At 49.4% G+C, this 19851-nt stretch overlaps 10 protein-coding genes across 10 annotated transcripts, besides 2 other annotated features; 6 read left to right on the top strand and 4 right to left on the bottom strand.

Moving 5' to 3' along the window:
- Positions 1-737: 737 nt before the first annotated feature.
- Positions 738-1844, bottom strand: FPSE_11554 (uncharacterized protein; the record flags this gene model as incomplete). Its single annotated transcript, XM_009264671.1, has 2 exons — positions 738-1388; positions 1443-1844. 2 exons carry the CDS (start codon positions 1842-1844, stop codon positions 738-740), a joined length of 1053 nt encoding a protein of 350 aa, XP_009262946.1.
- Positions 1845-2535: 691 nt separating this feature from the next.
- Positions 2536-4256, top strand: FPSE_11555 (uncharacterized protein; the record flags this gene model as incomplete). Its single annotated transcript, XM_009264672.1, has 3 exons — positions 2536-3123; positions 3181-3809; positions 3860-4256. 3 exons carry the CDS (start codon positions 2536-2538, stop codon positions 4254-4256), a joined length of 1614 nt encoding a protein of 537 aa, XP_009262947.1.
- A 1051-nt stretch (positions 4257-5307) lies between these two features.
- FPSE_11556 (uncharacterized protein) lies at positions 5308-5589 on the top strand (the record flags this gene model as incomplete). The annotated part of the gene is made up of 2 exons (XM_009264673.1): positions 5308-5328; positions 5389-5589. 2 exons carry the CDS (start codon positions 5308-5310, stop codon positions 5587-5589), a joined length of 222 nt encoding a protein of 73 aa, XP_009262948.1.
- Positions 5590-6114: 525 nt separating this feature from the next.
- On the bottom strand, positions 6115-8978 carry FPSE_11557 (uncharacterized protein; the record flags this gene model as incomplete). Its single annotated transcript, XM_009264674.1, has 2 exons — positions 6115-8880; positions 8931-8978. 2 exons carry the CDS (start codon positions 8976-8978, stop codon positions 6115-6117), a joined length of 2814 nt encoding a protein of 937 aa, XP_009262949.1.
- An 893-nt stretch (positions 8979-9871) lies between these two features.
- Positions 9872-10126, top strand: FPSE_11558 (uncharacterized protein; the record flags this gene model as incomplete). Its single annotated transcript, XM_009264675.1, has 2 exons — positions 9872-9898; positions 9965-10126. 2 exons carry the CDS (start codon positions 9872-9874, stop codon positions 10124-10126), a joined length of 189 nt encoding a protein of 62 aa, XP_009262950.1.
- Positions 10127-11475: 1349 nt separating this feature from the next.
- On the top strand, positions 11476-13436 carry FPSE_11559 (uncharacterized protein; the record flags this gene model as incomplete). The annotated part of the gene is made up of 3 exons (XM_009264676.1): positions 11476-11685; positions 11754-13350; positions 13408-13436. The coding sequence occupies 3 exons, from the start codon at positions 11476-11478 to the stop codon at positions 13434-13436; spliced, it is 1836 nt and encodes a 611-aa protein (XP_009262951.1).
- Positions 12921-13036: a repeat region.
- Positions 13437-14200: 764 nt separating the features above from the next.
- On the bottom strand, positions 14201-14932 carry FPSE_11560 (uncharacterized protein; the record flags this gene model as incomplete). The annotated part of the gene is made up of 3 exons (XM_009264677.1): positions 14201-14494; positions 14593-14751; positions 14912-14932. 3 exons carry the CDS (start codon positions 14930-14932, stop codon positions 14201-14203), a joined length of 474 nt encoding a protein of 157 aa, XP_009262952.1.
- Positions 14933-15704: 772 nt separating this feature from the next.
- Positions 15705-16484, top strand: FPSE_11561 (uncharacterized protein; the record flags this gene model as incomplete). The annotated part of the gene is made up of 1 exon (XM_009264678.1): positions 15705-16484. The coding sequence occupies one exon, from the start codon at positions 15705-15707 to the stop codon at positions 16482-16484; it is 780 nt and encodes a 259-aa protein (XP_009262953.1).
- Positions 16485-17466: 982 nt separating this feature from the next.
- Positions 17467-18753, top strand: FPSE_11562 (uncharacterized protein; the record flags this gene model as incomplete). Its single annotated transcript, XM_009264679.1, has 2 exons — positions 17467-17538; positions 17599-18753. The coding sequence occupies 2 exons, from the start codon at positions 17467-17469 to the stop codon at positions 18751-18753; spliced, it is 1227 nt and encodes a 408-aa protein (XP_009262954.1).
- Positions 18396-18489: a repeat region.
- A 253-nt stretch (positions 18754-19006) lies between the features above and the next one.
- Positions 19007-19825, bottom strand: FPSE_11563 (uncharacterized protein; the record flags this gene model as incomplete). The annotated part of the gene is made up of 1 exon (XM_009264680.1): positions 19007-19825. The coding sequence occupies one exon, from the start codon at positions 19823-19825 to the stop codon at positions 19007-19009; it is 819 nt and encodes a 272-aa protein (XP_009262955.1).
- Between the last annotated feature and the right edge of the window lie 26 nt (positions 19826-19851).

Below are 19851 nucleotides of genomic sequence, written 5' to 3'. Positions count from 1 at the left end.
TGTTCCGGGAAGCCGGGAACTATCTTAATTGGGTAGTCAAAGGCAAGAACATTGAGTTGTGTGTGTGGGCTGCGAGAAAGAAATGAGTTTTGGTTGGTGTCGCCGTACGAACATCGTGAAGATGAGTGGTGTTGAGGCAGGTCGTTGGCTCAGGTGGAGATAAAAAAGATTTTGCACGGTAAGCGAGAATGCAGGTGAGTCGAAGAAGGAGGGTCTTTTCGCTTATGGGAGTGACTGTGCTTGTAGCCTTGTCACAGTTTTCTCCTCCCGTGATGCTGAGGGTCTCACGATGCTATCTCCCCACACCAAATCTAGATATACATGGCGTAGTTGTAAAAGCACCCATACCACCTACTCTAGGCAGAAGTCTATAAAAAATATAACGATATACTTCTAATCATTCTGTACACTTTTCCCTGTCTTCTCATGAGATGTGACATATGACCACAAGGCATGTTGCAACCTAGGAGGGGGCGTTCATGCAAGTATTGTGATACAATAAACGATGAGCCATAATGATTCCAAATAAGCTTCAACAAAGACCGATGTACTAATCATTCACCCCGGGGAGTGAAGTCGGTTGAGCCCTTGGAATCCCAGGGCGATTCATCGTCGAGTGCCTGAGGCGGCAGAGTCGGCGAGCTACATTAGGTAGGCCAACAGGAAGTTATTGTTTGACTTCCCATGAATATGCTGCTGGATACCACGCTATAATGGGAGGGTGGTGTCAGGATGTACTACTTTGGCGAGCCAGGGGCCCCAAACCCGTCATGATACATTCCGATTGTGCTGTAGACTTCCCGAAGGATCTCTTTGGCAACAACACCGTCAGCACCCCATTTCAGCCGTTGGTCGATGCGTCGTCTTTCTTCTCGGGCAACATCTCTGGGCAAGCCGCGACAGAGCGAAGTGAGATCGATCAAGTTTGTGATGAGAACGCTGGGCTCAGAGGCGTCGATGAATGCATTTCGAAGACAGTCCAGCTGTATCTCCCATGATGACTCATTTTCTTCGAAGCCGTATACTTTCCCAGCTCGCCGGAGCCAGAATAGGAGGCGTAGCCTCTTCTCATCCCATGGCCCAGTGATAAGGACTGTAGGTATACGTACCTTTGGGTGAATATCACATCCACCCCATTCCCCGACAGCCTCGAACGGTTTCCAGGATAAAACCTCCTGGTAATCAGCTTCAAAGCATTCTTTGGAGTTGAAGTGTCCGACGCCGCCTTCGAATTGGTGGTCGTGGCTATACATAAAGGGGTCACCGTCTGCGTCCAGCCTGGGCAGGTAATGCCCATAATGGCGGTCTCTGGCATAAGTATCTGCCCATGTTTGTTGTGATTGAACTATCAAGTCGGCACTGATCCATGGTAGATTTAGTATAGTCGACTGTGGTTTGTTAGATACTCAAGAACAACATCAAGCTTGAGGATACCGACGTACCTGAAGCTGTCGATCACCGCCCACGTCGCTCTTATCTTTCGCGGGATCCGTCGAAAGGTTACCGAAACATTGATCCCAGGTGTCATGGAATGCCCACATGAGGAATCTTATGAGGGTCACACGTCCAGATAGCTTTGCGCCGATGACTGGTGAGGCGCGAGGCAAATCAACATTGGCGCTATAGAGAAAAATGCTCTCGATAATCTCTGCCGGAAGGGCTTGGAGAACAGGTTTCCAGCGAGTTGCCCGGGAGGCGAGAACATTGGATAGAGAGCGTTTCATCCTCTTGAGAGAACGGGTTTCTGTGGCGGCAGACGTAGATGTGGAAATTCCGCGAAGTGATGTGTTACTTGCAGATGGTCGTTTTCGTTTGCCGCGAATTCGAACAGGCGTGAGAGTCATTGTATGAAGTCCGTGATCAGAGCTCGACGCATGTGTCGCTGCTTAAGATCTTGCATAGATGATGGGAACGTAGAGGCCTGCAAGCCAAGCCGACGGCGAGCACTGCGTGGACTGGAGAATTTCGAAGCTCACCTATGCACGCAGAGATAGCTTGTTCTTCAAGCGTTTGATGTTTTCACGCCCTTAAGAAGAGATTACCCGTCACCTGGAGACCCATTGATGTGGTCGCCAAGAGAATGTAGGAAGACGTCTTTGAGAAAGCTTGGATGTTTGACGAAGGAAAAAAAACTGGCGTAGAGGAACTGATCCTATGGGATGGCTGGTTAGTTAATCCAAGGTTCAGGCATTACTTAAAGATACACAAAGCATATAAAACAATATTTTCATGCGTACCAAGACCCTACATGCTCTCTATCACTTTAATTCTATACATAATTGCATTGTCTTAGATTGATGCCGAGTCAGGATATGATATCTGCAGCTACTATAATTTACGGCGCTGTTTGTACAACCCACCAACCGAGATCGGTGCCGCAGAACCAGAGGCTTGGGCCTGATGACTAAGACATTTTTTTTTGTGACATCGACTTTTCCTAGATAGATATCGTCAACGATCAATAAGAGTTTATTTTCCCACAGTGACCTCGAATTATACTCAACTCCAATGCCTGTGTAATCCGAATACCCAGTGATGCAGTCAACTCTGTATCTTCCGGTTCCGTCTCGAAGCCTTCTACGATTTCTTCGGTGTCAGTCCAAGAGGGCTTTCGCGAGCGCAAACCATGGCCGAGACACAATAACCACTTCAGCTATACGCTGCCGCGCTCGATCATTGAACACTGTAGCGATACGGAAACAATCCTTAGCATTAACGACGGCATGCGAAAGACGAGTCACAACTGTAGAGCCATCGCTCTTCGACAAAGATCCCGTTACCCGAAAGCTTCCGGACCGAAACCAACCTTTGACATCACAAAACCACTTCAGCACGAGCCGAAATGCGCAGGGTTTCTGGAGTGGACGGAAGTCGAGCTCAAGCTATATGCCAACCTGGAATAGCTTTCTAAAGTTCGCGGGGAAGAAAAACGACAAGGCTCTGAAGCCGGACGACCTTCCGAACCATGACGAGTTTGGTGACAACTCGTCTATTTTCAACAATCGGCGAACACTTGCAGCCAAGGCGGCCTCCGAGCCTCGACTACGCTGTACAGAAGTCGACGAGCATGGGAACGTAATTCTAGTGGACGGAGAATTCAAAAAGACCGAACTCATTGCCAAGGTATGGGCGAATATACAGACTTTGCGTAGCACGATGCTCACACTACGTTTCTTCTAGTTTGGCTTGCTGCCCCGGGATTTGCGAAAGATCGATTCTTCCAACCTACCTCACATACTGATCCGTCCTTCGGCCATCTTACTCAATCTTCTTCATCTCAAGGTCTTGATCAAGCATGACCGAGTTCTTCTCTTCGATATCTACGGTTCCAAGACGTCATACCCTCAGTCGGCCTTTATGTATGATTTGCAGGGAAAACTGCAACAAAAGACCGCACCAGGAAATGCCTCTCTCCCCTACGAGTTCCGTGCGCTGGAAGCCGTACTGACGTCGGTCACGTCTGAGCTCGAAGCCGACTTTGAGGCGGTGCGGGAGCCTGTCATGCATATTCTCAGCGAACTTGAGGATGACATTGATAGACACAAGCTGCGCATGCTTCTTATTCTGTCTAAGCGGGTGAGCACTTTTGAACAAAAGGCTAAACTCGTCAGGGATGCCATCGAGGACCTCCTTGAAGCGGACGATGATCTCGCAGATATGTATCTGACTGAGAAGACGCACGATCTGTATCGAGGAGAGGACGACCATACGGAAGTTGAGATGCTCTTAGAGTCGTACCACAAGTTGACGGACGAAATCGTGCAGGAGGCTGGCAACCTTGTTTCTGGCATCCGAAACACGGAAGAAATGTAAGGACACTCTTTTGACTTGCTACTGTTTATATGGCTAACAATCGTAGCGTTCGTGCTATTCTAGATGCCAATCGAAACGCTCTCATGCTGCTTGATCTTAAGTTCAGCGTTGGCACATTGGGCCTGGCAATGGGGACATTCCTGGCTGGTCTTTATGGCATGAACCTCGAGAACTTTATCGAAGAAACTAACTGGGGCTTCGCTGGTGTCACTGGGATCTCGGTTGTCTTCTCGCTTATCGTATGCTGGTATGGCCTCACCAAGCTCCGCCGCGTACAACGTATCAAGATGATGGACGCCGAACGACCGGCGATCGCTCGTGGACAGTCTTATTTCCCTGATGATCGCTCGGCGCTAGGACTCCTTGATAACAGGAACCGCGAGATGCTACGACGAATCAACATGCAGAAGGCCGTGTCGCAGCAGAAAAAGAAGTGGCTGTAGGCGATGAGCTGGCAAGGCAAAGACAACGAAAAAGCCGTGTTGGAACACAAGTTCCAACCATAGATCTGGGTATTTCTGACTACCTATTTTGTGGCACAAATCAGGCCACCTGTACCAACTAGACCATTTACTAGAAACTAGATACCTACTCATCTCAATGAGGCTGGGGTTGAAGCGAAAGATACCCTAATGCGGACAGCAGACATATCTTGACAGGCATCATCCATCGAGATGTTCAAAAGTCTAATGCTACCCTGCGAGAATGACGACCAACGAGAATACTCCAAAGAAAATTTGCGAACATCCTGTTTTCCTTCCGTTGTCCAGGCTGGGGTCTGATCGCCATTGTGACACAAATTCTCGTGTAGATTGATTTCATCATGACATAGTGATGTCAGACGTTATTTCCTTTTTTGAGCCCTCCTTCAAACTCGTTTAACCAAATCAACACAATTGGATGAGATGAGACACACGCAAGGTAGTGTCGCACCATCTGTAGGGGTAAGGGCGGGAAAATCAGCGGAGTCATTGCAGGGAATCATCGCGAAAGATCGATTTGCCTGACGTCGCGGTTGCAACCTTTCAATCAGAGCCGCAAAGGGCTACAGCGGCAGCAAATATTACAGACCTTGTTTTTCTTAGTTTTCTTAGTGGACCAGCCACACGCTGAACGTCATAATCCGTGACATAGCCAATCAGTCATCATATGTCACTGTAGCCACAGCATTTAATGTGGCTAGGACGCGGGTCATGAGGAAATCTGAGATTCCAAACTGACGTCAGGAATTAACATGATGGAAGAAAAGTCACTGTAGGTATGATCCAAGAAAATCACCCCTGTAAATTTCCGATTGACAACCAACGGTTCTCAAATATATAAGGCTGCGAGGACGTTGAAAGAGACAAAACTTTATTTCCACACATCAGCAATACCAAACAACAACTACACCTACAACATCCTACAATACCTTAGTAGTCTTTTACAAGACCATCTCGTGTAATTACACAAAACACAACCACCTACAACTCAACACTACACAAATCATCCAAAATGGGCGGTGTTATGTCTTGTGTAAGCCTTCACCGCTACATCTTTACCCTCAACAACAGAAACTAACAACATGTTCCATAGATCCGATCTTGCCTCCAGACCATTGGAGATGCAATCATGGCTGTTATCGGCGGTATCGGCCGCATCCTCCAGGCCATCATCGGCGCCGTTGTCCGCTTTTGCGGTATCATCGTTAGCTTCCTCACCTGCGGCTACTGTGGTAGCAAGGGCGGGCGCACCAAGCGACGAACACGCAGCCACATGAGGTCGACGAGAGTATAGAGACTCCAACACTCGCTCTGAACGACGCCAAGGAATAGAGAAGCGCTTTATGATACCAATTTGAGAGAGAGTTAGGGAAGGGGGAAGAAGGGCGGATAATGATACACGGGTACATGGTGGAGGAGTTTTGCGACCGATAACGGCCGTATTTGGTTTCTTTTGTGATTCCCTTTGTCTTGCGATAGCATTAGGATACCCAATCCAAAGATCTTTCTGCGAACATCTACTACTGCCCCTTCGAAGTGACTGTTTCAACTAGGTACCTATGATATACGAATATCAATCCACCCATTGACCCAATTAATTGAGTTAAGCATAAGGCTAGGGTGAAATTGTGGCATGCACACGTTATCTATCATGGTCAACGCTATAATTTCAGTAACTAAGACAGGCGGTGTTTGATTGACACAAATTAATGGGAACTTTGAAACACGAGAGTATGATAAAATACAACTTGCGTAAACCATGCGAAAATATTGTCAATTACATGTTGACGGAACATGACCCAACGCCTATCTCATTAATCTAGTCGTCCTCTTCCATCACATTACGGGTAAAGAACCCATGGATCTGTCGCCCGGATGCTGCGCCTACCAGAGGCGCTAATTCTTGTACAGACATATTAGCAATCTCACGGATACTCTCTGTTTTGAGTACCAAGTTCTTGATGTTTTGCGGCGTGACACCTGGCACAATGGCAAGCATATCCTGTGGTTCTTGGTTGAAAGCCTGCTCCTCAGCCCGAGTGTCCTTATCTAGACCGGCTCTGACGGCGGCGATCGGATCTGGCTCCTCTTCTTGAGTCTTGAGAGTCTCAAAGATCTCGGCGGTTTGGTAGGGAGAAGAGGACCAGATGATGCGCAACTTGGGAAATGCGATAGTGAGTAGCACAAGTTTGGATTGAAGGTCGGATGACATGTTAGTTGGGGCAACACTGTTCAGGCTCCCGGAAAGATCGGCGAATGGCTCCAAGGTAAAGGACTTGTTCTGGTCAAACTCGATCAGAAGCATCACATTCTTGTAGTACTGAAACATGGTCTCGGCCTGACTGTAGAGTCGGCCATCTTTGAACGACGAGATCAAATCACTGATGGACTTGCGTTCCACACAGATATTCGGTGACAGAATGTAATCTCCAACAGTGAGCATACATGGGACAATGACCATGGAGCGACCATGAAGAAGCGAAGGTAATGAGGAGCGGAATTCTCGTACGTCTACCACCACACGCGGTGGTTCAGCTGTTGCAGCCAGCCTTCCACCACCAGCAATTCGGGTATTGACGGTACGGAGGAACGCCTCTTCAGGATCCTCTGTTGGATCGACTGTCATGACAAGTGACATGCTTGCCCTTTCTTTGATGACTTTGGTGAATGCATCTTTTTCTCGGCGGACGGATGACAAGTACTTCTGCTCCTCGACTGAGCCGCCGTAATACATGAAGTATACCCTCACGTTCCTGTCGTTGTGTGAGGATCGGTATACTTCAACTCGACGAATGAAAGCGGCATCGGGCTCGTACATGATGATGTAGCGGGGCTTCGTTTCCTCGAGGACATGCTCGTCTTGATCTCCGCCGTATGCATGAACAACGACAAGATCTTGCATATCGTACATCTTGAAGTACTCTTCCATATTGTCGAGAGGGTCCGACACAACCTCTTCTTTCTGTTGGGCTTCCTCTACCGTGATTTGTACCTCCGCCATCAGATCGGCAACCTCTCCTGGCTTTTCGATATACTGCATGATGCTGCCGTTCTCAGCGCGACCCATGCTTGTACCGGCGTTGCCTCCACCGCGCATTCGACGCCTCTTGTTTGCAGGAGCCTTCCCGCCCCTCAACCCTCCAAAACCCGGGCGGGTGTCAGTAGCACCATTGAGAGCCTTTTGGTTTTCAGAAAATAGAGTGGCGCTGACCTGAGCAAATTGCCTCTTCCATTTGAGGTAGTTTCGCAAGCGTCTCCGCATCATGAAAGCTGCAGAGGGCTTATCTTCGTCTTCCTCGTCCTCGTTCACCCGCTTCTCCGTCTTGGGCTTGACGTGCATTGTCTGCAAGAAGTCTCGTAACTGGCGGCACGTGTCAGTATTTGAGCACATCACGAGAATGGTGCCATTGGAATCATCTCGGATAGGAGGCTCAAAATACAAGTCGCGGTCGATCTCCTCTAGGACTTCTGCCAACAATGCCCATTTAGGAAGCTCCTCAAGAACGGGCCTCAAGGAGTCAATGTTATCCTCCCGAGCTGCATCCCTGGCGCTAGCGGAATATACTCGACGTCTTGCAGTGTCAAAAATGGTTTGGGCGGCGTCAAGGAAAAGCCATGGTGACTGGTTTTGTCGAGTCGACCCTGGCGGCGGAGAGTGAGCTGCATGTATGGTATCGAGATGTTGGAGGAAGGAAACAGCATCATAAGATAAGATCGAATTGAGCATGCCCCTTAGTACCGTCAGATCATTGACAATCTGTTTCGTCTTCCAGCTCACCCGATGCCAATTAGGATCAAGCTGCCGTCGTACGATGACGTCAAAGTTCTTGAGAAGAGCACTGTCGAGGTTCCAGTCGTCCATTTCCAGGCCGCTGTTACCTTTCTTGAGCTCGTGAATGCTGACTTCGACACACTCCATGATGGCGGTCTGGATATCACGCATGGAGTCTGTCATTGGGACCTCGAGTTCTATCACCTCGGCCTTCTTCTTTCCTTCCAAGGATTGCGCAACTGTGACATGAAATCGAGGCCATAGAGAGGCTTTTCGAAGAAAAAGGTTTCTCATCATAGTAGCCAGAGGGGAAAAGCCGGTCGTGAAAGGATCGGGATTATCGGAAAAGGCTTTTAGGAAACCGATCTTGTTCTTTTGGCGGTAAACTCTTAGGATGAAAGCTTCAAGGGATGTTGCAATGACACGATCGGCGTGGAGCACAACAAGGCCTGTGATGGACTCGGGGTTGAGCAAGCTTGTGAGAAGATCCACGACCAAAATGCGCGACGTGATGCTGAATATTCCACCCTTAGTATAAATCTTTTCTCTTGCACCAACGCTCTGGGAATCTGTGTTGACGACCGTCAAGCCACGCGCCTTGGGCGACATGCTGATGGCCGCATGCTCGGCCAATGCTTCTCCAATCCAACCATTTTCTCGATCATCAGCGCCGACTACTACAATCAAGTTGCTGCCAGCCGCGTCGTAGGAGTGGAGGAGATTGTTGACAAGGCGCATTAACCCAAGACCACGGGCGATCACGACAAGCTCATCGTCGGCGCGAAGCTCCTGGAATAAGCTCTGCTGGTATTCCTATAATCAATTAGATAAATGCGATAGCATCAAACACTTGACCAACGTACGAGCGGAAGTGAAAGCTTCACAGGCTGGGGAGCATTGTTTGCAGACATGCGCGCCACCCAAGTATTGGTGTTGGCAAATAAAGTGTTGTAAAGGAAGGGATGATGACCGTGAATGATGCATTGAAGATCTTAGTGGGGAGCCCAAGCCATGGCGGGGAATGTCTAAGTCGCAGCCATGAGACAGAGCAATCATGATATGGACTATCTAAATACTGGTGATCATGGTACCAATATCAAACCACTGGAAATCAGTGTTTGAAAGTTTGGAGAATATATCATGCCGAAGACTACCTACTAAGTGCATAATTACCTATTCATGAAGCTTTGGTGGCAAGTTTAATTCAAGTTGCCAAGATATCAGCCACCCTACTCGTGCAGCATGCTTATTGCTGCTACCATTTGTTTCATGGTAGTACCACATCTGGATATCATGCTAGTAAAACTACTGCAAAGCATTTTGCGATGTTGTGCAGCTTGTCGTCGCGTGGATTGTCACTAGAACCACGACTGTTTGATGGCCTTGATTTCATGGTTACCATCATGCCTATCTATGCCCACTTGGACGTTGTGTACACCTGCAATCACCATCACCACGTCATTTTCAAGATCCTGCAGAGTCCTAGACTAGATAGTAGTAGTATCAACATCGGCAGTTCTTGGAATAAAAGAGCCAATTAGAAACTTTATTTGACCTCTTGTGACACTTCTCCAAAGAGCTTGCGTTGTTACCCGTCGCAACTCGCGCCACATAATAGTCTTACGTAGGGCGACGACGTCATCGGTCATGATGGGGGTCAGTGACTACAAAAGGACGTTGATAACCCCGACTGGATTAACTATACGATCCCAGATTCAGATTAAATCAAATCAACCAAAAAAAGCCCAACACCAACAAACCCTTTCTCTTTTCCAAAAACAAACCACGAAAACAAATTACCAAAATGACTGGCACCGAGCAACAGAAGGATGTAAGTAGCTACACGCGAGCTCCAATACTGCGTCATGCAATACGGTACTGACCGTCACTTTAATAGGGCGAGAAGCAATTCTCCATCCAGCCCATCAAGGATGAAGCCAAGGACAAGGTCTCTGCCTTCAACGCTCACCCCGGACCCGCTATGCCCAAGGATATGCCTCAAGAAGAGGGTACCAAGGAGGAGCGCAAGACCAAGATGGAGGCTCTGAACAAGAAATAAGCATGTGACTTCTGCAACAGAAGCTATTTTGCCGACATGACTGTATGACTAGATATGGGAACGAGCTATTTTACGACTTAATACAACACAGCTAGACAGCTATTTGTGATTCGCATATGAACGTGTCCATTGCTGTCAAATCGTGGTTTCATGCTCATATCATGGCACCCCCCGCTGACTGACAGCCCGACACGCAGCTAGTTGATTTCTAGTCGATTTCCATACCATTGCAGCCTATCTATACCCCTCCTACATCGTACTTGTTCAAAATCCGAGACAATACTCTTCATGCCGTGGTCAAATATGAGACACTATCTAGACATCGGAAACACATAACTCACTGCAACGGTCCGTTGACTTGATACGCATGGGTAGCTATCCTCAGTTCCTGTATTTGTAGTTGATCACTTAATCAGCGGAGAGTTGACTGACTGACTAGGTACTAACTAACCTACCTCTTGGCATGCACTCATAAGCGGTGCCCCTTAAAGCTCCACCAAAAGACAGCGATTTACTTGCTAACCTCTGGCTGCCCAACTGCCCGCCGACTGCTGCCCTGCGAAATTTCTAGAACCTGGTAAGGTGGCTGGAGCGGTGAACAGTTCGATACCTGAAGCTTTGAGAGTTGACCGCTGCATTACACGGTGCACCTTGGTCAGGTAGTGATGGAATGTCACAAGCACATTCAAATTCACATTCACATTCACAGTCATAGAAAAGGTAATTGTCACCATCAAGTCAACGTTGCCCATTCCAACCAAAGAACAAACCAAACCTGTCGCCTTTGTCATCTGCATAAAGACGTAGTTTGCCCCGCTTCGATTTGTGGCTGTGGTCAGTTTCTGCAAGTGCTCACTACCTAACGTTAGACCATTGTGGCTGGTCCCCGTCCGTCTTGGCCTGGAGTGGTCTCTTTACACATCATTCTAACCGACCGACCGCTGGCCCAGTCTGGTTCCGTTCCCCACGGACGAACACCTTTTGACGTGCGTGCGACTACTACGATCCGTGCTCACTCACCTACGCCATTCGAGAGGGATCCCTTACCACTCAAGCCCGGAAGCTCGGGCGCTCATACGCTCTCTTGGTAGAATACCTGCGAAACCTTTTAAGCATTGTATTGCCTTCTCCCAGAATTCGGTTGCCTCACGCGAGCGCCAAGTGATTCTAAAGAGACACTGAAAGAGGAGAGACTTGCTTGACAAGCGCCACTCCACGCGTTCAGCCGAGGCGACGACTGACGAATTCGTCTTACTCTTCCTTCGTTCATATCCTTCGCTACGACATCTTCGAGACACTTGACATTACGACTCCGATTTGTTCTACTTCTATTCGATTGCGACGCAACAATGCCGTCAATTCTCAACGACGACGATAAGGATACCGTCAAGCGGTTCATTCCAAAGCAGTCCAACAAGATCCAGGCCGTCGGTGTTGCGAGACTCTATGTCGCCTATCCCAATCGCTCAAAATGGACTTATACCGGGATACAGGGAGCTGTTGCGCTCGTCAATGATCTAGTTGGAAACACGTACTGGATCAAGATGGTCGATATCTCGGTATGCTCATGATGCAATCTCTTGTGGCTGCCATGCCACTCCTAACCATTGCTTGCTAACTCGCCCAGCCCACCAACCGAGGAGTTATCTGGGACCAGGAGATCTTCGATACGTGGAACTACAACCAGGATCGAACTTTCTTCCATACCTTTGAACTTGAGGAATGCTTGGCTGGTCTGAGCTTCGTCGATGAGAAGGAGGCCAAACAATTCAAAAAGAAGATGGACGAGCGAGAAAAGAACGCAAGTCGAGCTACAAAGGCAACGCCCTTCGGAGGCGGAGCACAACCATCTCATAAGCATGGGTTGCTGGGAGGACTATTCAGCCATCGCCATTCCACTCATCATCCTACAGGCCCGACACCCCCGGAGTCTCCACGAATGCCCGCAAACTCCATTCAACACCACATCATCAACTCAACGCCCAATCTCAATGGCCATAGACAGTCGGAGTTCTCTCTCTTAGATGCCTTCGATCCCCTTTGGCGTGAGCACTTTGGAGCGGATCTTCAGGACAAGGGTTTGACAGATGACTTCATTAAAGAGAACCAGGAGTTTATCGTGGACTTTTTGAGAGAGGAGCAGCAGAAGGCTTCTCAACCTCACTCAACACCACCACCTCCTCCAGCGCCAGCTTCCCCTGCCAATGGCAACGATGGACGAAGCTCTCGAGCTCCTCCACCGCCCCCTCCTCCGCCAGCTGCAGGCCGTTCCCAAGACGGACCTCCTGCGCCACCGGCCCCGAGAAAAGGCGGACCCCCACCTCCCCCGGCCCCGAGACGATCTGGCAAGGCCGAGACTGCGCCTGAGCGAGCACCGTCACCTCCTCGACCCAAGTTCGGCGTGCCTCCGCCTTTAGCAGAAGCAGGCAAGTTCGCTCACTCTGAGCCCCCACGAGCTGTTCCAGCAGCACCCAACCCCGGACCTCCTCCCCCTCCTCGACCAGCAAAGACTCCAATGGATTCAACGAAGAACGAGAGCCACAGGTTTGGAGTCCCTCCTCCTTTCCCTGGCTCAAGGGTACCTCCGCCAACACCTAGCCGTGGATCGGTTCCTCCTCCACCTCCTCCGCGCAGCGAACCCCCTGCGGCTCTTCCTCCACCTCTGCCTCCAAAGGTGCCAACAAACTCAGCTCCACCACTGCCACCTCCAAGCACCCGGCCTATGCCTCCTCCCCCGGCCGCAAGCTCCCATCCTCCAGCTCCTCCTCCATTGCCTCCAACAACAAATGGCGCACCTCCACCACCACCGCCGCCTCCTCCGCCACCTGGAGGTCCTGCTGCTCCTCCACCACCACCTCCTCCTATGCCACCAACTGGTGGTGCTCCTCCTCCTCCTCCGCCGCCACCCCCAGGAGGTCCCGGTGCACCACCACCCCCACCACCCCCTATGCCTCCTGGTGGCGGTGCCCCTGCTCCCCCCGTTACAGGAGATCCCAGTCGCTCTGCTGTGCTGGCAGGCATTCAACAAGCTGGCGGTATTCACTCTCTCAAGAAGATTGATCGCTCGCAGATTCGCGATCGCAGTGGTGCTCAAGTCGGCGGTAGCGACGTTGGCGGAAATAGTGCTACAGCCTCAGCTGTTAGTGCTTCAGGCGGTGGCGGTGGCATGGCTGATGCTCTGGCGGCTGCGCTACAGAAGAGAAAGGAAAAAGTCTCAAAGAGTGGTAAGTTTAGATACTAGTCTTATACTGACCAAGAAGACCGTGCTGACCTCAATCCAGATGATGAAAGTGATAACGATGACTGGTGAGGCAGAGTACCAAGCTGCAAACCTCAAGAGAAGGAAGAAGAGAACTAGCAAGCCAAGCCGGCAAGATGTCCTCAATCTGGTGGTGAAAACGCATGCGCGTTCGGGCAATGGCGGTGATTTAGGATCATTTAGCTGCAGGCGCTTTCTCGGCCGCGGACTGACGCCGTTATTCAAGCCGCTCTACATATTCAAAAGGCTAACGTACGTCTATACCCATCGTAAATACTGGCACAGCAATGTGCAGTTATGGTTTCAAGGAAAAGCTTGCATGGTGTCGAGGAGTTGTCCAAGATCAGCAGATTGAGAGAACAAGGAATACAGCAGACAATGTTAGCCGTTGTTTTAATCACAGTCTGGATGTAGCGAAAGTATAAAAAATATTTATGAAAGAATTGTATGCATTTTCCTGTCTTGTCTAAGTAACCCTGTGCTTTTGAGACGAATGCGATGATCATGACGCGTTAAGAAAAAAACCATGTTCGTCCAGTAAAACTACCTAAAAACAGACCAAGACAGAAAACTCAAACATGATATTGCAAATCGACAAGAGAGCGACAAGCCATGACGTCCCTCCCACCATGGCTGTCTAAGACTCCACAGCAACTACTGTCGTGGGACCCGACGCACAGAGTTTTAGTGCTCGGCTCCGGGTTTGAGAGAGAAGACAGTATCAACAACGCCAGCCGAGGAATACGTGGAGCATCCGGGGCCAGGTCGGGGGCTCGGTGGAGAGAGAAGGGGATTTGGTGGTTTTAGGAAGGAGCTTAAATGTCGTCAATGTCGACCTCCTTCTTGCCAGTAGCGCCATCGTCAGAGTCTTCGTCTGAGTCAGCATCGCCGAACTCGAAGTAGGCCTCGCCATCTTCGCCCTGTCCGAAGGAGTCGGTCTCGTTGATCTTGGCGTTCTCGGGAAGCTCGCCGTAGGACTTGAGGGTACGGGCTTCATCGGCGGTGTACTTGAGAATGACATCGCCCTTGTTGTCCTGAAAGTCTCGGAGAGACAGGAGGATAATATCACCCTGGTTAATCCAGACCTTCTTTCGCATCTTTCCACGAATCTACAACAGAGGTTAGCGAGGTGTAGTAAGGAAGGAGTGCCAGCCACGATTCTGTTGCGAAACATTTTGGCGGGGGCGGAGATTCGGGGTTTACTCACGTTGGCGAGACGCTTACTGCCGTCGAAGCACAGAGCCTCGAGACGACCGTTTCCAAGCATCTTGATTACTTGGGCGTACTCCTGACCATCCTCCTTGAAGGTGAGCTCTCGGCGCTGGTCATCGTTCTCCTTGGTACCACGTCTGCGGTTCTTTCCACCCTGTAGAATTATTAGCAATAGTTCCCTTGTTACTTGCGGTAGAACTTGGGCAACGATAGTGGGGGCGGGGCAGTGATCGCACGCGTTGAAATGCGATCTAGGAAAGGGGAGAAAGGAAACGAGGATACAAGAACGATATGAGCGAGGGCGGGCTGCTTACCTTTCCCTTGTTCTTAGGCATGTTGGCGGTTTATTATTTATGTGTTTGGTGAAGGAGAGAGGTTTTGGTGGGGGGAGAGGGAGAAAGCTGGTGATGATGTTGTGGTGTCGTTGACGGCCTTGGACAGAAAGTGGATTTTTCCTCGAGTTACTCTGCTGACTGAGGAAGATTGGGCTGGTCGCAAGAGAAAATGGGGCGACTGGCTTGTGATTTCTGTGCTAGTCCACTATGAGTCAAAGTGTGGCGGCATAGCGATTAAGCAATACTTTGTAAACACAGGTAATGTGATTAAGAAAAAAAGTATTTCATTACCATGCAGGCTAAGACGGGTAACAAAGAACCATGGAAGGGATGGCGATCCGGGAAAAGTTTTGGTCAAGAACCTGTTAATGTCAAGGTAAATGAAACAGCTAGTTACTGAAGTGGTAGTAATGCATTCATAAGAATTTCTCCCTATAATAGTAATGAGATCTTATTCACTTAAAACACTCTTTGCTGGTATCGCTTTACGTCACTGTAATTAGGCGCACACGAAAATTTTAGACGTGAAGAGAGGTTACCAACTTGATGCACTGCCACATGTGGCGTCATAGACGGATACCTAGTACCTATCATTGGAAATTGTGAAGTCAAGCCCTCAAACATCATATAGTTGCGATAATTCCTTTTGTAAACCTCCACTCCGCTGGCGCATTATCTTACAACCTGATCTCGCCAACTTTTCGGGAGTTCTGTTATATCAGTGCGACCATAATCAGAACATGATCGAAAACTCTCCTCCTCCGCAACCATCATGTCGATAGCACGAACTTCTTCAGTCTGCAGGCACCTACAGTCGATGCCCTCACCCATCTGCCGTTTCTACTCTTCTACCACGAAAGATGCGCCCAACACACGAAACCTGAAGTACCGCCAGGCCCAGCCGGCCGCAAATAGACCAATGCATCCACAAAAACGCGAGCAAGCAAAGAAAGAGAGACCATACAAAATATATATACCACAATCACAATTCTACACCCACATCTCACCATCGGGGCAATTGCATACTTCACCAGAAATATGGTCGTTCCTCCAGGAGACAGGCATCGAATACGATAATTCCAAGGCTGAACGCTTGGACTTGGGCTCTGACAGCAAGCAAGTCCAGGCTCTCTTCGGTTGCCAAATCCAGTACGGACCTTATTACATATTGAATCCTTACGACCTTCACCACATAAGACCTGGAGGGACCGCAATGCTGCCCATGGTCATGTCGAAGTACCGACAAAAGTTGGAAGAGGAGCCACTTTGGGTGTTCACGACATCCCACGGTGATCATCCCATCGTGAAGAGCTTAATGGTGAAGAGGTTATCGGGAGCTGTTTGGAGAGCAGCAAAAGACTTGGGGTTTTCCATGGATGGTCCAAAAGGAACTGTCATGATAAAAGTATACGACCCAGTGCGTGTCAGTCAAGCTCCAGCTCACATTCTCGGAGAGGCGGTAGCCAAGGCAGTGCAGAGAAGGTGGCAGCAACACTTGCGCGAAATCGCCAAGAAGACAGAACCGCGGACAAGTTCGAGGATAAAGCGGTAGGCGCTCTTTGATGTTGGAATTACGAGACTTGTTCTATCTGGGCTTGCTGAATTGAATCCTGGCTATGGACCTGAACGTATTGAAAGGGACAATGACTATTACGAAGAGAGAGGAACTCAGTATATACTATGGAAACTTTAATACCAATGCCTTGTGCTACGCTGTGAGAGACACAGCATATATCTGTTTAGTATGTTTAGAAGCACTTTACTATCCATACCGGATTATTCAATTGACAATTGAACCCTATTCCTTTGATCTTCAGGGATACAATAATGGCTTTAAGCATCTAATAAAGCACACCCCCCGTGCTAAATTAAGAATACGTACTGTAGCTTGACAGGGGACAGACAGCACACTTGATGCATTCATGTGCACGACTGGAAACGCTTGTCTTCCAACGTAACTACCTAGCTCCATGTCCTTGGGGAGCCAAAAGCTTGGCTTTTGATAGTATAAGAGACGAAATTGTCGAGTCAAATTACTGGTATCAAGACCAGTTCTTTGCTTATCTATTTCCTGTACCCCATCTTAAATTAGCGATAGATCTTTCGTCAAACCCCTAGTAAGGGAGCCTCACAAGGGGGTAAGCTCTATCAGACCTAAAATACAGGGGCTATTCACCCCCCAGGGTTCTTGCCTCCATGGCCACGCGCGGTTCCGTGCCTAAGCCTACGCCAAAACCCTCGAGCTCTTTGTCCTTGGTTTGAGTGGCCTGCATTGGATGTAACTGCTGTAGGTACCTACGAATACAGCTGCCCCAGAGATTCCACGTCAACGTTCCTACCATTATCACCAACCTCCCTTGCTTCTCCTCTACAGCATCTTGCTCAGCGCAGAGGGACAGCATACTTTACAGTTGTCTACATCTACAATCCCCCCAATCGAAGATACCCTTGTTTCGCTTTCCATTGCGTTCGCGTGTTCTCCTAGAACCTGTCCCTGCCACCATCCTCATTCGTCCCCTGCGACTCTAGCTACGATGCTCGTTTCTCTTACTGTCGGCAAGGTCGATGCCGGCGTTACTGTCCTTCTGACACCGGACAAGCGCTTGGTGAGCTTTACTCAACAGGTTCATTCGAATACTCGCTAATATGACATGTCTTGTACTTAGATCGAGTTTCCTTCTATCCTCCTCCCTCCCAATATTTCCTCCGGCAGCATCGTTGATATCAACGTCTCGCAAAACGCAACCAAAGAAGCTGCCGCCGATCGCGCATTCCGTGCTCTCCAAGACAGCATTTACAATTCATTTGGTGCTTCCGAGCCTATAACTCCCGTACTGAGCTGCCGCAATGCAACTCAGACTTCAGTTGTACTGGAGTGGGATCCTATCCAGCTTGCTACTGCCGACCTTATCTCTCTCAGCCTCTACCGAAATGGCCAGAAGGCCGGAAACATTCCTCGCCCACTACAAATGCACAGCACAAAGATCAGTGGCCTTGCTGTCGATACTGAGTATACCTTCCACCTGGTTCTGCGCACAAGCGCAGGTACCTATGTCAGCGAGCGCGTACCGGTGCGCACACACAAGATGACAGATTTGAGGGGTATCACCATTACCACGGGTATACTGCCAAGCTCTACCAGGGAGAACCTGACAAAGGCAGTCGAGCGCATTGGGGCCAAGCTTGTGGATGGAGTTCGCATTGATACAACGCATTTCGTCACAACTGAGGGGCGTGGGCAGCAATGGGAGAAGGCTGTCGAGAGCAACATTCCTGTTGTACGCCCCGAATGGGTAGAGGCCTGTGAAAAGGGCGGCCGTATCCTGGGCGTTACGAAGTTCTACCTCGATGCCATGAAACCTGGACCCCCGGTCGAGGAATCTACACCACCACCGCCCCCTGAGAAGGGGGAGAAGAGCTTACCCGTACCGCCTGCTCAGAACGGTGAGTCAGCTTCACGATCGGAGGAGAAGCTGGACGACAAGACACAGGAGAAGGAGAAGGAAGAGAATGAAAAGAAGGAAGCAGAGGAACCTCAGGAGAACGGCGAGAAGAAGAGCTCAAGCGACAGCAGCAGCGAAGACGACGAAGATGTGGAAGTCGAACAGAAGGCCATGAAATCGCCGCAAGAGGAACAAAAGGTGCGATTTGAGGACAAGGAAGAACAAAAGGTTGCTCTGCGACCAGCCAATAACGGGGAGCCAGGTAAACCTGAGCATGAGGATAAGCAAGAAAAGTCAGAGGACGAGTCAGAGGACGAAACGACCGCAAAGACTGCACCAACGCCTGACGGGGCTTCCTTCCAAGAAGTCGAACTATAGACGAAGGAGCTTGGTGGTTTATTGATGCAACTTGACTATTGGTTTTGAATGTATACCTCGATTAGGTAGCGCGCGGTTGTGCCTGGCTGTGTATTGTCTCATATATGACTATGTTCGGTTATGTAGGTCGGTCAAGGGTAGGGGTAACAGCACAGCAGATACTAGTTTAATCCATTCTTATTCTTACAGCTGTCAAGAGCCCTTTCTGTCCAGTCAGATCCGTTGAAACCATAACTCGGTTGTCAGATCTCGACTATGGGATAATCTCCTTGTGGTCCCAATCCCAGCATTTTCCTCGTCCATCCAGCGTCATACCTGTTGCGACACTAACGAGCCTATCAACTGCAAACTCCGGGCTAAATAGCTTGTCTTCCTTGGTGCTACTCCAGAAGTCTTTGCTCAGATCCGTCTTGACTGTTCCTGGGTGGTAGGTGATAGAAATTGCCTTGTCACCACTTCGTCCCCTTAAAAAGATGTCGTAACTCTTGCCCAAACTGATGACGCCCGCTTTGCTTGCTCTGTACGAGAACCAACCCCCAGCTCTGTTATCCGATATAGAGCCTACGCGAGCAGCCATGCTGAGCCATACAGAGTGCGGTGGCATCTTGACCTCGTCACCCTCCGGACTTTGCTCCAGCTTGGTGGACCGTCTGGGGAGGAATTGGTCAAAGTGCTTGATGAGAAGAAGAGGACCGACGGTGTTGACACGGAACTGCTCCAGACTGGCATCGGCGTCAATTTGACTAGGGTTTTTTTCTGGTTTAAGAATACCAGGGATGGCGCACGCAAGACGAAGGTGGTGTTTATCAGAAGGGAACAATTCTGCAGCTCTCGATGCAGCGTCGCTTAATGATTTGTCGTCTGTAACATCTGCGTGAACTATCGAAAGGCGTTTGACAAGGCCGTCTTTCTCAGGAAGGCCCTCAAGAAGGGACGTTTTCACATCGTCTGGGTCATGGCGAAGACGGGCTGTTGCGAGAATTGGAAGAGACGTCTTTTGAAGGAGATGGCGAGTAAGAGCATAGCCAATTCCTCGTGTTGAAGGTGAAACGAAGATCCAGGGTTTGCTCATCTTGTGTGTAGGTATGGAAGCACTAG

This window comes from Fusarium pseudograminearum, chromosome 2 (genome assembly GCF_000303195.2).
Source record: "Fusarium pseudograminearum CS3096 chromosome 2, whole genome shotgun sequence".
In the NCBI taxonomy this organism is placed as follows: domain Eukaryota; kingdom Fungi; phylum Ascomycota; class Sordariomycetes; order Hypocreales; family Nectriaceae; genus Fusarium; species Fusarium pseudograminearum.
The sequence above is the reverse complement of the archived record's forward strand: the minus strand, read 5'-3'. Positions and strand labels throughout refer to the sequence as shown.